Genomic DNA, 12,962 nt, shown 5'->3' with positions numbered 1-12,962 from the left:
GAGGGGGGGACAGGCAATAAAATCATCCAGTGCAGTGTGTGCTGCTCGGCTCCAATCTCATTTACACTCGGGGAAGCCTGGCCAATTTATACCCAGGAGCCGCTGCAGAAAGCCTCTGCAAGTGACTCAAAACCCTCAACAGAGGCCTGGCCCCAGGGGACAGAGAAGAGGTCCCAGTCTCTCTTACCCTCCACCCTCATGAAAGTAGCTTAGCTCAGGATGGGCAGAGCTAGTTCCTTTGCATTTGCCAGGCAACCCTTGGCTTTAGACGGGAGTCGAGAGGGTCCTAACCCTTCCTTCCTCCTATCACTTTGCAGCATTTCCTGGGTGTAGTGCACATTCCAGCCCTGGGAGCTGATCTCATGGCTCTGGTTTGTGTCTGGGCCACGGAGGCCACGCGATAATTCAAGCTAACGGACCATGGATAATCTAGAACAGCAGGAGGTCTAGGAGGAATTTCTCTTTGGCGTGGAAACATATCAGATGACTGTTCTGCAGCCGAATTACCATCCTAATTAAGCAAGTGAGTTTGCGAGGCCCGAGTCCACATGGTGACCTGTGGGGCGCACTGGGAGGAGCTTTGCTGTGGGACCCCCCTGAGAGGACCGTCTGGAGTCAACTATTGGTCCTTAGCTACAACACTGGGAGAAAGTTTTGGTTTTTCTGCTCCCATTTTCCTCTTTCCTGGGGCAGTTCTCCACCCCAGGTGAGGGGCTGATGGCGCACAGATCCAGACTCTGGTCCCCAGCTTTCTGTTCTGAACCTGCCTGGGGTGGAGGAAGTACCAGCCCTTTCATCCCAGGAGATCAAAGCAGCCAGCACGGGTGGACACCCTAAATCCTTCCCCACCCCCACTCTCTAGGTCAGACCCCTCCCTTGTCATCTTTTGGGATCTCTGAGTGAGGGTAAGAGAGACTGGAACCTTCCAGAGGCTTAGGACAGGCCCTGGCATAGGATCAGCTTGCCGAGCCCTGGACCTACCCAAAATCTGGGACCAGCTTGGGAACACCCGCTGGGGGCAGTTCAAGGTGGAGTATCTGGGAGAAGCAACTGCACCTGCCTCTAGTCTCACGATGAAACAAGGTAGGAGGTCCCCAAAATGGCATCAGTGATCCCCAAAGACTCAGGGGATAAAAAGTGATAATATCGAGACATGTCACTCTAGCACAGCCACGTTAATACTGCTAAGACATATTTCCAATGATACAATAGTTATACCACCAAGACACTTTCAAGATAAGCCCTAATAACTCCCCAGATGCTCCAGGGATGCACAGCTACAGCATCAGGTTATCCCTGCACAGTCAAACGGAGCAGGAGTGGAAGTCATACAGTGCTACACAGGAGCAGCAGGTGATTCTGGAAGCAAGGTCTTATGAATTACTCCAGTATGCTGCGTCCACCTCCATCACCCACCCACCCACCCACGAGAGAGGTGGCTTATGCAATGGTATGCACACGGACCCTGAAGCCAGACTCCCAGGGCTCTGCCATGTACTAGCTGTGTGACCTTGGGCCAGTGTCCTAACCTCTGCCTGGGCCTTGTTTTTCCATATGCAAAATGGAAAGAATAGAAAGTACCTTCCATATAAAGTTGTTATGAAGAGTAAATACATTATGACATGTAGGATGTTTACAACCATGCCTGGCACATCAGAACTCTCAATAAAAGTTTGCTATCATCATCATCATTATCATCAACTGTCCAAACAAGCAACCATCTAACCACCCAGCATGCACTATAGGCTGACCAGTGGCTGGCCTTGTGCTAGACCCTGGAGATACCAGTCCCCAACAGCAACAGAGCTCTTAGTATTGTGGAGAAAATAAATCCCAGGCCCAATAACTACAGAGCAAGATGGAAAGTAGTTAGTGCGAGGTGCTGGGGGGCTTTGGAGATGAGAGAGGTTATTCCCAACTGGGGGTTCGTGAAGGCTCCATGGAAGAAGTTGCTCTTGGCTTTAGTTTTTGGACATGGGAAATAAGGGAGAAATGCGGGGAAACAGCATGTGCAAAGGCACTGAGGTGGGAAGGCACGGGGCACGTATTGAGCAGTGTGTGGTTGATTGGGCCTGGCACACAGGGAAGGGTGGTGGGAGATGAGCCAGGTTTGGGGCAGCCATCAAATGCTTCTGGGCCTGCGAGCACACCTTCCTAGGTGTGCTTTAGGTGTCACTGGGCCAAGAGGTAGGGTGGGCAGATTGCAGTCAAAGAGTCAGGGAGAGAGGTAAGCCAGGGGCTATGCTGCAACAGTCCCACAGATGAAGATGCTACTATCTGCTTTCCTCAGCAGTGGGACCCAAGTGAAGTGGCAGCAGGGTTGGCTTGGCCCTGGGGCAGCATCTTTATTCCCTTTGTCCTAATAGCTGACAGCATTTGTCCCCAAGACACCAGGAGTGAGGAAGCAGGGCTTCTGGGGCCCTACTCAGGAGCACAGAGAATGGAGCTCATGGTTCCAGCTGCACACTCCCACTTGCCTGCAGGCAAGGGCCTTCTGGGGAGCAAGCCAGGCCGAACAACTCCCCAGTGCCCTTTTCTCACATCTGCCCAAACAGATCTATGCTCCCATCTCCACTGACTTATTTGGCAGGAACACCTGCTTCCATGCCGAAGTGTGGGCTGACCTGCGTAACCCTCCTTTCCCCCATTGGAGCATACCAAGTGAGACCTCATGCACTGAGGTATTCGGGCTTTGCATTTATTTTCCTCCACAAGGCAAAGGTACTAAGAAGAAGCAAGCTTTCTTTTGCCCTCATCTTGTTTTCTTTTCTTTTTCTAAACTGATATTCATGTTCTGTCAATCTTATTTCCATTTTCTAAGAGACTATGGAAGAACAGCTTAAGATCACTCAGTGGTTGTTCCTCCCCACTCAGTGGCCTAGGCAGTGGGGGCTACAGCCAAGTCTGCAGTTGCAGGCTGAGCGCCCCAGTCTTCAGCAGGGACCTGCTGAATAGGCACAGAAGGTATCTGTACGCCTTCAGACCAGTCTGCAACCTCGGGCTGAGCAGCAGTAAATTCAGGAGTGGGAGCAGTCCATTCACCTGAAATTCTTCCTTGGACACAGCCTTTTCAGCAGCGGTCTGCTCTTCCTTTTCAGTCTCTTCCAGATCTCTCTAGAAGTAGAGATCAGGCATGACCTCCCATGGGTGCTCCCGGGAGACGGTGCCATGCATGTACAGAACTTCCCGGCCCAGCATTCACCACATCATACCCACCAAGTGAGCTCCCTTGTTGTTGCAAGGGATGGCAATGTCCATGTAGCACAGAGGAGAATCTGTGTTATGCAGGGCGATGGTGGGCAGGTTCACATAAGATGCCTCTGTGAGAGGCTGGTGGTCAGCCCTGGGATCAGTAACCACCAGAAGACATGGCTCCTGGAAGGCTGCTTGGATCTGGTTAGTGAAGGTTCCAGGAGTGAAGCACCCAGCAATAGAAGTGGCTCCAGTGGCAGCAACAAACCTTGGCACAGCAAGTTGGCTGGTATTTCTGGAGGATATGACACTGACATCAGCCAGGTTGCTTCAATGGCAACAATGGCCTAGGCTGCCAATAGAAGCTTCTCCCGGGTCCTCTTTAGGTTTAAAATGTAGATGCCATTATTTTTCCTTTTGCAGATGTACTGTTCCATTTGGAAGTCAAAGCTGGTGCTACCTAAGTGGGTTCCTGCTGTAAGGAATTTGAGGACATCCTTCTCCTTCATCTGTATGACATCAAGGGCTCCGGACATGGTGACAGTTTCCCCTTTAAGTTGCAATGGGAACCCAGGACAGTGCTGTAAAGGCTGCCCTCATCTCGTTTTGTATGGCAACATCCAAGGAGTCACTGTGGTCTTCTGGGTGACAAGCAGATAGGTGGGATTGCAAGGGAAGAAAGGCAGAAGCAGAGAGGGGAGGGTACAGGCAGACAGGAGGCTGGGCAGAGTACTTTGGAACTTGTCAAGAAGCACTAGAATTTGCAAGAAAAAAAGAATCCCATCAATGGTGGGAAGAACCCTGAAATGGAATCTAAGGTCCTACCACAGCCCAGCTGGGTGACTGTGGACAAGTTACTCAGCCTCACGACTGCTACTACCGTTTTCCTTTGTAGTGAGGGCTGGTTCGGGGAAGGGGTGGGACAAGGAAGTCCCTGCCAAGGCTACCAGCAGGCTCTGGCAGCCTGAGTGGGGGCCTCAGGTGTAACTATCTGCAGGTGAGGGAAAATGCTCCTGTCTGGGGTCCCCAGACCCCTAGCCCCATCTTTTGGACTCAAAGATGGGTCAAGATTCAGGCTAAGGGCGCTATGAGAACTCCAGACTCCATCTTTGCTGCTAGGATAGATCTCTCAGAGTATGTCCAGACCTACAGTGCAGGGGGGTGTACTGTCCCCCATCCCCAAAGGCCCTCCTCCACCTGACCCCTCCTCCATGGAATGATAATTTGCAGAGCTTCTCAGCTAGCTCCTCACAGAGAAGGCAAAAAAAAAAACAAAAACAAAAACAAAAACCCAAAACCAAACCTGTTGCCATCGAGTCTATTCCAACTCATAGAGACCCTATAGAACAGAGTAGAACTTCCCCATGGGTTTCCAAGGAGCAACTGGTCGATTCAAACCATTGACCTTTTGGTTAGCAGCCAAGCTCTTAACCACTTCGTCACCAGGGCTCCAAACAGCCCTGGCGGAGGTAAATGTCCTTCTCTTCTTCAGGTAGAGGGTGGAACTGAGGGTCCACGTGGGCAGGAGGGACCCTCCTCCCCGTGTTTCCAGCTTTAGAGGCACACACTCCAGGCTTGGGGGGCTCCATTTAAGCCCATAGATGGAACTCAGACTCCCCAGTGGTACACTCTTGTGTCCATGGCCACTGGCCTGTTTTGCTGCCTAAGCCACGCCTATAGCTGTGTCCCAGTGGAGTCACCAGCCAGAGGAACTAATGTCCTCGAATGAGATCCGGGGCCAGAGTGGCCAGGCGGGTTTTATTGTCTGTGGCTTGGTGATGAGACTCCTCATAAAATGGGAACGAAGCTGGCGTCTGTGCAGACCAGAGCGGGTGGGGGATGGCCTGGGAGAAAGAATCGACTCTCTTTGACAAATCTCCTCCCTCTCCCTATCTCTGCTGCCCCACTTAGTCCATAATGCTTTCGGAGCACCCACTCTCTGCTCCTGGGCCAGGCCACACCCTGGTCCCATGCCTACCTGTGCCCCAGGGCTCCGGGCTCACATCTCAGAGGCCCTGCTCCTGTCTCTGTTCAGATCCCAAGGAGGTGATACCACTCCCCGTGGCCCACTTAGCTGTTCTGTTGTTAGGTGTCCCATGCACTGTGCCAACCTAAGCTGTATGGTCAGTTCCAGCTGGGCCATCCTCCAGCCTATATCCTCAAAGTATCCCTCACTTCCCCAGGGAGTCACCATGCTCTATGAAGGGGATCTCTGGCACCGTGGCTTGTTGTGGGGGATAGTGTAAGCTGGTGGTGGCTGGTGAAGGGATGACCATCACACTAGACACATTCTATTCTGGTGTGGCTTAGCCTCTTCTCTATCTGCTCAGCCTGCCCCATTTTGTCTTCCTGATCTACTGGATTTGGAGGAAGAAGACCTGGCGTCTAATTAGGCCACACTGGCATGAGATGGTCAGCAAGCTACTAAACTTAAGTCGCAGTTTCCTCATTTGTAAAATGAAAGCAATACTAACACCCATTCACAGGGGGTTATTGGGAGGATGAGCTGAAATTATGACAGCGTGCCATAAGCTGTAATGAGTGCCACAAACACGATTATTATCATTGAGGGAAGGTTTAATCTGTAACAGGAGAAACTGAAAGAAGGGCTGTCTGCCAGTGAGAAAGGGGTGACTCCAGAAAGGATCCTCCACCTGTCTGGCGGGATGAGTGGACCCCTAGAGGGAGGGTGCAGTTGCCCAACCCCTCCTGGCCCTCCCTGCCAGCCCCAGGCTGCTGTCCCAGTGAGGGCTCCAGACGGGCAATGGCGCCCAGCAGGGCTACGGCCAGGGAGTGAGAGGCAGGTGGCAGAAGAGCCCTTGGCGACATGCTGTAGAACAAAAGCTGCAGCACCTGCTGCCCATGCAGTACACGACCACCCAGGCTGGGACCAGGCAGGTGCCAGGAGGCCAGTCCAGCCACCTGAGCCTCCTGGGGCTGCCGCAGGACAGACATCCTTTCCAGTGGGGGAGGGGTAGTTCCTGGTTGGAGACAAGGGAAATGAGGCCAGCAAGTGGGCAGGCAGCTGAGTGGCTTTCTCAAGAGAGAACAAAGTTGGTACTTCCCAAGTAGCAGACTCAGAACCAGGACCACTCAGAAGTGAGGCAGAGGGAATAGTAGTAATTACCACTTTATTGTGCGTTTATTATATGCCAGGCAATGTGCTAAGCACTTGTCATATGTTATTCTCAATCTAATTTTCACAAACCTCCTTTGAAATCTGTATTAACAGAAACCCATTTTACAGATGGGAAAATGGAGGCCTCCAAAGTGACTTAACCAAATTCACTTAGCTAGCAACTGGTGGAGCTGGGAGTCAAACCCAGTCACCTGATCCCACTTTGCTTTCTCACTATTATAAGGCCAGGCCCCTCACCCGTCCCGAAATTCTACGGCTTGGGACCACTACTGCTCTGTCCTCCCTGGAAGACTGTGAAAGGTGCAGATTCCAGGAACCCCGAAGAATATACACCTATTGCCCACCCTACCTGCTCCCAGGGTAAACCTGGATTTTCCATTGCCCCGAAGAACCTATAGTCTGCTGTGAGAAAGTCTTTCCTGTTACATTGAATCCACCTCTCCTTGTGGGATAGGTCAGAGTTCTGATCTTAGGTTCAATGTATTTGATCCCGTCTCTTCCCTCTTCCCATCTCCCAGCCCCAAACAGCACAAGGGAATCCAGGGCTTCAAGAGTTAACTGGACTAGGAGGTGTTATCTCCAGCTCAGGGCATTCCCTCTGCAAGGTGATCCCTACTCAGATCTTAAGTTACCTCCTGTCCCAGCTAGCACATCTGCTGCTGGCTCTGCAGACCTTGTCTCTATGGAGAGGGGCAGGCATCATGGAGGAGAAATCCTTCCCAGTTGGGCTTGGGCACAGGGTGCTGGGCTCCCAGAACTACCCTCTTCCCCACTGTCTGCCCCTCATTACCAACTGCCTTTCCAACAAGGGGGCTTGGCTCCCACTTTCTGCTGCATGAGCCTGGACATTTCCAGGCACACATAGGTCACTGACCTGGGCACACATATGGCTCTGCAGGGTTGCTAATGGAAAACCAAAGCCCACATTTATGCCCAGAGTATGCCACCTTTTACCCCCTTTTTATCAAAAAAGATGATCTTTTTTTCCCCAAGCACCCATGCAGGAAGCAAAGATGCCAAATTCATAGCTAAAATCCTGTCTCCCACGGTCCCTCCCAGCCATTCGGGGATCATGAGAACTTGTGGGGCAAGCCAGGCTCCAGCTAATACTGAGTTCCGGCAATGCTGTTTGCCAGGGAAACAGAAGGCTGACAAGAAGAGATAGCCTCTCCAGGTGTTGTCAAGGTCTTGGGCACCTCCCCACGACAATGCAAAGGCCAGTCCAAAGCCAAGGGCAGAGCAGAAAAAGAAAGCAGTATCTAGGCTTCCCATCCCCAAAGGACTGGGCACAGCACATCTTGGAGGGAGTCTGCCAAGGGCAAATCCTGGGTCTCTGAGGAGTTCCAAGGTCTCCTCCCAAAGTCACCCTCAGTGATACTCTGACATAAACACAGACATTAGCAAGGCTCAGAACCACTCACAAAATCCTAGCTGAAAAGCCATAAGAAATCAGTTACGTGTGAACATACATTTGACATCTATTTATGGACACAGTCCCAGGGTGACCCACAGATACTAGTGTACACACCTTATCCCAGTTCCCCATGTGTCTGCATGTGCACGTGAATCATAGCTAACCAACATGAACACACGGAAGGTGAGCCTTGATGCAGTGGGTCAGAAACTTGTAGCCCAGGTTCCACCACTGGCCAATGCCTATTCCAGCCCGGCACACTGGCGGACATTCAACGTCAAAAAAAAAAAAAAAAAAAAAGATCCTCAAAACAGGTGAATATAAAGACACCCTCTCCTTCTGCCCCTCCCCCAAGTAGGAGCCTTTCAATTTACCAGGTTAACCAGGAAAGATACAATCAGGAAAATTGAAGGTACATTCACACCTCCCTTGGGTGTTTTCTGTTTGTGCTGAACAATGAACATTAGTCAGCTGCTAAACAATGGCAGTATCAAGGCACAGCAACTGGGGCCGACCCTCTGCCCCAGCGGCCTGGCCCACCTGCTCAGCCCTCGCTCTAGGGACCTGGCAGCATACACTGGATCCAGGGGTCAGCAGTGGCCAATGAGGTGGAGTCACTGTGCAAAGCTGAGTGGCTGGGAAGGAAACTGATATCACAGTCCTGGTCTTAGCCCGTGTTGGGCTCCAAGGGGCCAGATGTCCCACATGTGCAGTGGTTCAGGCTCAGAGACACCTTCCAGGGCCCTCCACCTCCATTCAGCCAGGCTGCTGGGCCTCAGCTCTGCAATCTCTCCTTCTCCCCTCTCGCCTTGGCTGTTAGGCCTTGGGTCTGATTCTGAGATACTCTCCACTGTGCTGCCTCTTAACAGGCACTGAGATTCCTGTTTGCACGTACTCTAAACCCAGCAGGATTGGTTTTGCCGTAATGTCTGGCCTAGCAAGGCTGATCACATCACTGTTGTGAGAACTGAGGAGAGAAGAAAATAACCCCATAGTCCTGACACTGAGTTTCGAAGGAAACCAACGTGGCAGGGAGTTCTGTGCAGGCTGCAGAGAAGGGGTGTGTGGCAGCCCAACAGGTCTTGAAACCAATTCCAAGGGTGTGCATGACACCTGGGGTGTGTGTTCTCTTTCCAGACAATAGGTTTGGGGAAGCCAATTAGGGAGGGTGCGGTGTAGGTGGGACATCAGCTCAGTACACCTGCTTCTCAGGAAGGTTCTGGGCCTCCTCGATTGAGCTCCCTCCCGGTCCTCCTTGGGAGGCAGCCCCATGCCTCCTTGGCCCTCTACTTTGAGTTAACAGGAAGGAACAGCAGACTGCCATCTCAGGAAACAAACAGGTTCATGGGGCTTCACCATCCTGCCTGGGAAAGTCTGTGTTGCTGAAAACATATATCTGTGTTTACATTTCAGCAGCCAGACTGGGAGCATTTCAAAGTCGGGGCCCTGAGGCACACTGGGGGCTCTCCCCTCACCTCCCTATCTCTCGGCCACAGCCCAGGGAGAACCCAGAAAAGAACAAGATCAGGCTGGCAGGTCCCCAGAGAAAAGCAGTAGACAGCAATTGGGAAGAAGGCTGCAGGAAGGTGAAAAGTGGGGTGTGGGCTGGCAACTTCAGGGCCTACTGGCCTCTGTCCAAGTGTCATGCTGGGCACAGCCATACCCACCTGCCTCCCCTCCAAGCAGACGAGGGAGAGTAAGCAGAGAAGCCTCCAGGACCACAGGCACTGGTTGGAAAGGAGCTGGGCAAGTCCAGAAACTTTGGCAGTGCTGATGCTATCCATCCATCACTTACAATCAATGGAAGAAGACTTATTAAGTGCCTGTCTGAACTGTGGTTCCCTTCTCTGCACACCTCCCCTCTCATCTGGATTTGCAGTGGGGGGAGTGTCCATATCTGAGCCAGGTAAGAATGTCACCTCCCCGCCCCCACTTCCTGAAAGGAGCAGAGCCAGCCTCCAGCCCCCTAAAGAAAGAATTAACCACTGTGCAGGACGCTTCAGGGGAGGGCGCTCGGCTTTGCCCCTTCTAAGTGGTCAGAGCCACCTGTGTGTCCTGGAATTTTAAGACTCTCAGGAAATGCCCCTCCACACACACACCTAGCAGGGCAGCACCTCACGGGCTGGTGGCCGGAGCATCCCAGTGCCAGCTTCCACAAACTGACTTCATGCCATCGCCATTCAGTGAGATCAGCGGGGCTCTCAACAGAGAACAGGCGACAGGAGAAGAGGTACCGAAGTGAATGAGGCAAGGATCCTGCCTTCCACGAGTGCATATCCCCACCTCCCTATCCGCAGTAACTTTGCAGCCAGGCTGGCCTCTCCTCACAAACTGCCCGACGAGTCTACGACACCGTAGGCGCCCCTCCTGATCGCTGTCAGCGACGCCTTCGATCTAATATTAATATTTTTGCTCCACACAGGGCTGGTTTCTGTACTCCCCTATTCTGCCACCCCAAGGTGAGGACAACGTGCTTCAGCCAAGACCTCATTCCCAAAAAGCCCGTCTTGCTAGGGGGGAGGTCGTCTCAGGTTTCTTTCCAGGGGGCTGGAGTAAGCGCCCTCCCCCCGCCCCCCGCGCTGGTATCGCGCTGGTATCCCGCGGGATCCGCAGAGCTTCCCCAGGGACACAAAGGGTTAAATCCAGGCGAGGGGACTCGGTCGGATTTGCCTCCTAAACGCATTTTCCAGTTCATTCCCCAGCACAAAGAGCCCGGGCCGGTCCCAGCCTCCGCCCCCACCCCAACCGTCAGAGTGGGCCACAGCCGGCCACCTTTTGGGGCCACCCAATGGTCGGGCGCAGGGTTAACCCCTCCGCCGCCGGCAGCCCTCACCTCGAGGAAGGACACATGGGGCCCCTCGGGAAAGTGGGTCATGCAACCACCTGGCTGGCACGAAGCCCGCGGCGTTACCTCGGGGGAGAGCCCCCCAAACTGCGAGCGGAGTTCCGAGGCGGAGCCCAGCCCTGCGCGAGGCCGGCCGGGTGCGATCCCCGCGGCCTTGGCCTCACCCTCTAGGAAAGAAACCGCAGGTGAGCTAGAAGCCGCCTCTGCCGCAGGAGCGGACTCGCCGCGCCCGCTGTGGGGCCGGAGGCGCCCGAGCGCCCGAAACCGTCTGACCAAGGGATCAGAGAGACACACAGCCCCCTGCCATCCTTCAAACTCACAGCACCCCAGCTCCGAGACTGATGCCCTCCTCCTGGGGGCTGTTGTCTCCATACCCCAAGACGGTGATTACGGTGATTATTTTGCGTTTATGTAACATACAGTGTTTCCAAACTGCTTCTCGAGCTCAGAGCTAGTTATTAAATAAATAGAACGCTATTATATATTATTATTTTTGTGAAAAACTGAGCTGAGAAAGTGCTTTCTTGTTACATAGAGACGTGCATCCGACTGTTTCCCTACAGGGCAGGCTATTCGCTTCTCAACCTCCTTTTCTTTGCTGCCCTCCCCCGCTTACCTAAGCCGTGACCCAACTTTTCTGGCTCTTTTCACTCCCTATAACCCAAACGTCCCCGCCATCCACCTCCCAGCCCTGGGGAGGCACTGGATGGAAAAGACAAGGTAGAAGCGACACATGCTTACTTGGGAGGAAGAATGCGGTCAAGCCGAGAGCGAGTCCCCACCAGCGTCCAGCGGCGCCCGCAAGCCCCATCCGAGCCATCGGGGTCCAGGGGTCCAGCAAGAGGGTCCGCGAGGAGAGCGCTCCTGGCTGTCCAGAAACCAGCCCGGAAGATGAGGGTGGATCACTGCCGGCCGGCAATCGCTTCGAAGATCCAGGTCAGCCTGCAGCCGTCGGCCGAGGCGGGTGGGCTGGGCTGGGCTCCGCGCGGCTGCAATCGGGCCCGGGCCTCCGCCGGCTCAGAGGCTCGGCAGATGCCCGCCGCGAGTTGCACGAGTCATGCCCCGGTCCCCTCCTCTGCTCTCCGCCCCACGCTGGTCCCCGCCCTTTTCTTCCACGCAGAGCCGGGCTGGGAGAAGGGACCCACCCCCGGCGCGCCCGGCTGCCCGGCGCGCTCAAACGCTGCCGCTCGGCTCCAACTTGCAGGCGTCCATGGCCGGCCGTCCTCCGGGGGTGGCGGGACGAGCCCGGGCGACTGGCGGGCGGCGAGGTGAGCTCGGGGCCCAGGCGGCGGGCGCGCAGAGAACTGCCCTGGCAGCTCTGGCTGTGCGGCTCGGCGCGGCCGCGGAAGGAGAGCGAGCCCGGGGCGCCGCGCGTCCTCGCCGGGGCCACCGCCGCTCGCTGGGCCGGGCCCGGCGATCTTCAACAATGTGGAGCTCCCGGTGCTGAGTCGGCTGCGCTCGCTCGGCTCCCTCTCTTTCTCTCGCTCGCCGAGCTCAGCCTCTGGCCCGCTCTCGCTGTGATGTCAGACCGAGGGGAGGGGTTAGCGTTAACCCCCTCCCGGCTCCGAGGAGCGCCCGGCCCGGGCCGGGCCTCCGCCCGGCCGCACGCACGTTCCTGGCTGGAGGCGTGACTCGGATCCCGAGTGACGGCCGTGGAGGTCCCGCTCAGGCCCACTCGTTCGTGAGATGCCCCTTCGGTCTCCTTTCAGCCCGGGAGAGGGCCGCAGGGCGAGCCGCCCTCCTCAATCGCTGACAAAGGGAGGCAGTGACCCCTAGCGGCCAGCGTCGGGGGACAAGCTATCGGTGGGGGTGGAGTTAAGATCGGGGGCTGTGGAGCGGCGTGCTGTACAGCGATGTCGGAGCTTAAAGGGCTTCTGCAGACGTCTTTCCAACCCTGGCCCCATTCTACAGATGAGGAAACAAAGGCACGTAGGGCAACTTGCCCACGGGCACAAGGGCAGACAGTGACAGGTCTGGGACTAGAACCCAGCAGCCAGAGGCTGCCTCTGCATCACTTGAACGCTGAGTGGAGAGGCAGCTAAGCCAGGAACCGGAAGCTGACAGAAGTCGGCGGTGGGCATTAGTGGATGAGATGGGAGCCATCAAGTTTTCTAGTAGGGTTTCTTTTCTAATCCCCACTCCCTTCAGGGGTTCCTTTTCCAAATATCGCAGTCCCCCTCCTCAAACAGAGCATGAACTTGCGCTCTTCTCCCTTTGTTGGCACTTTTGTTTTTAGCGATTTGCAAGATTCCAGCGAAAGTGTCCCATCCAGTCAGCGCCCCCTGCAGGGCAGGAACTTTCCGCCGCATCCCGTTCACCATCCGCCATATCCGGGTGGAGCTGGCTTCCTGCCAAAGCGACTGGACTCCCCC

At 54.8% G+C, this 12,962-nt stretch overlaps 1 protein-coding gene and 1 pseudogene across 1 annotated transcript in view; both read right to left on the bottom strand.

The window, feature by feature from the left end:
- NECTIN1 (nectin cell adhesion molecule 1) overlaps positions 1-11,583 on the bottom strand; it is a 71,254-nt gene extending 59,671 nt beyond the window's left edge. The window contains exon 1 of the mRNA XM_004385618.1: positions 11,332-11,583. Coding sequence (XP_004385675.1) covers positions 11,332-11,410 — 79 coding nt within the window. The 5' untranslated portion in view covers positions 11,411-11,583. The remainder of the gene's footprint in view (positions 1-11,331) is intronic.
- On the bottom strand, positions 2,846-3,728 carry LOC101340754 (40S ribosomal protein SA pseudogene; annotated as a pseudogene).
- Positions 11,584-12,962: the final 1,379 nt, after the last annotated feature.

This window comes from Trichechus manatus, unplaced genomic scaffold (assembly GCF_000243295.1).
Source record: "Trichechus manatus latirostris isolate Lorelei unplaced genomic scaffold, TriManLat1.0 scaffold00143, whole genome shotgun sequence".
In the NCBI taxonomy this organism is placed as follows: domain Eukaryota; kingdom Metazoa; phylum Chordata; class Mammalia; order Sirenia; family Trichechidae; genus Trichechus; species Trichechus manatus.
The sequence above is the reverse complement of the archived record's forward strand: the minus strand, read 5'-3'. Positions and strand labels throughout refer to the sequence as shown.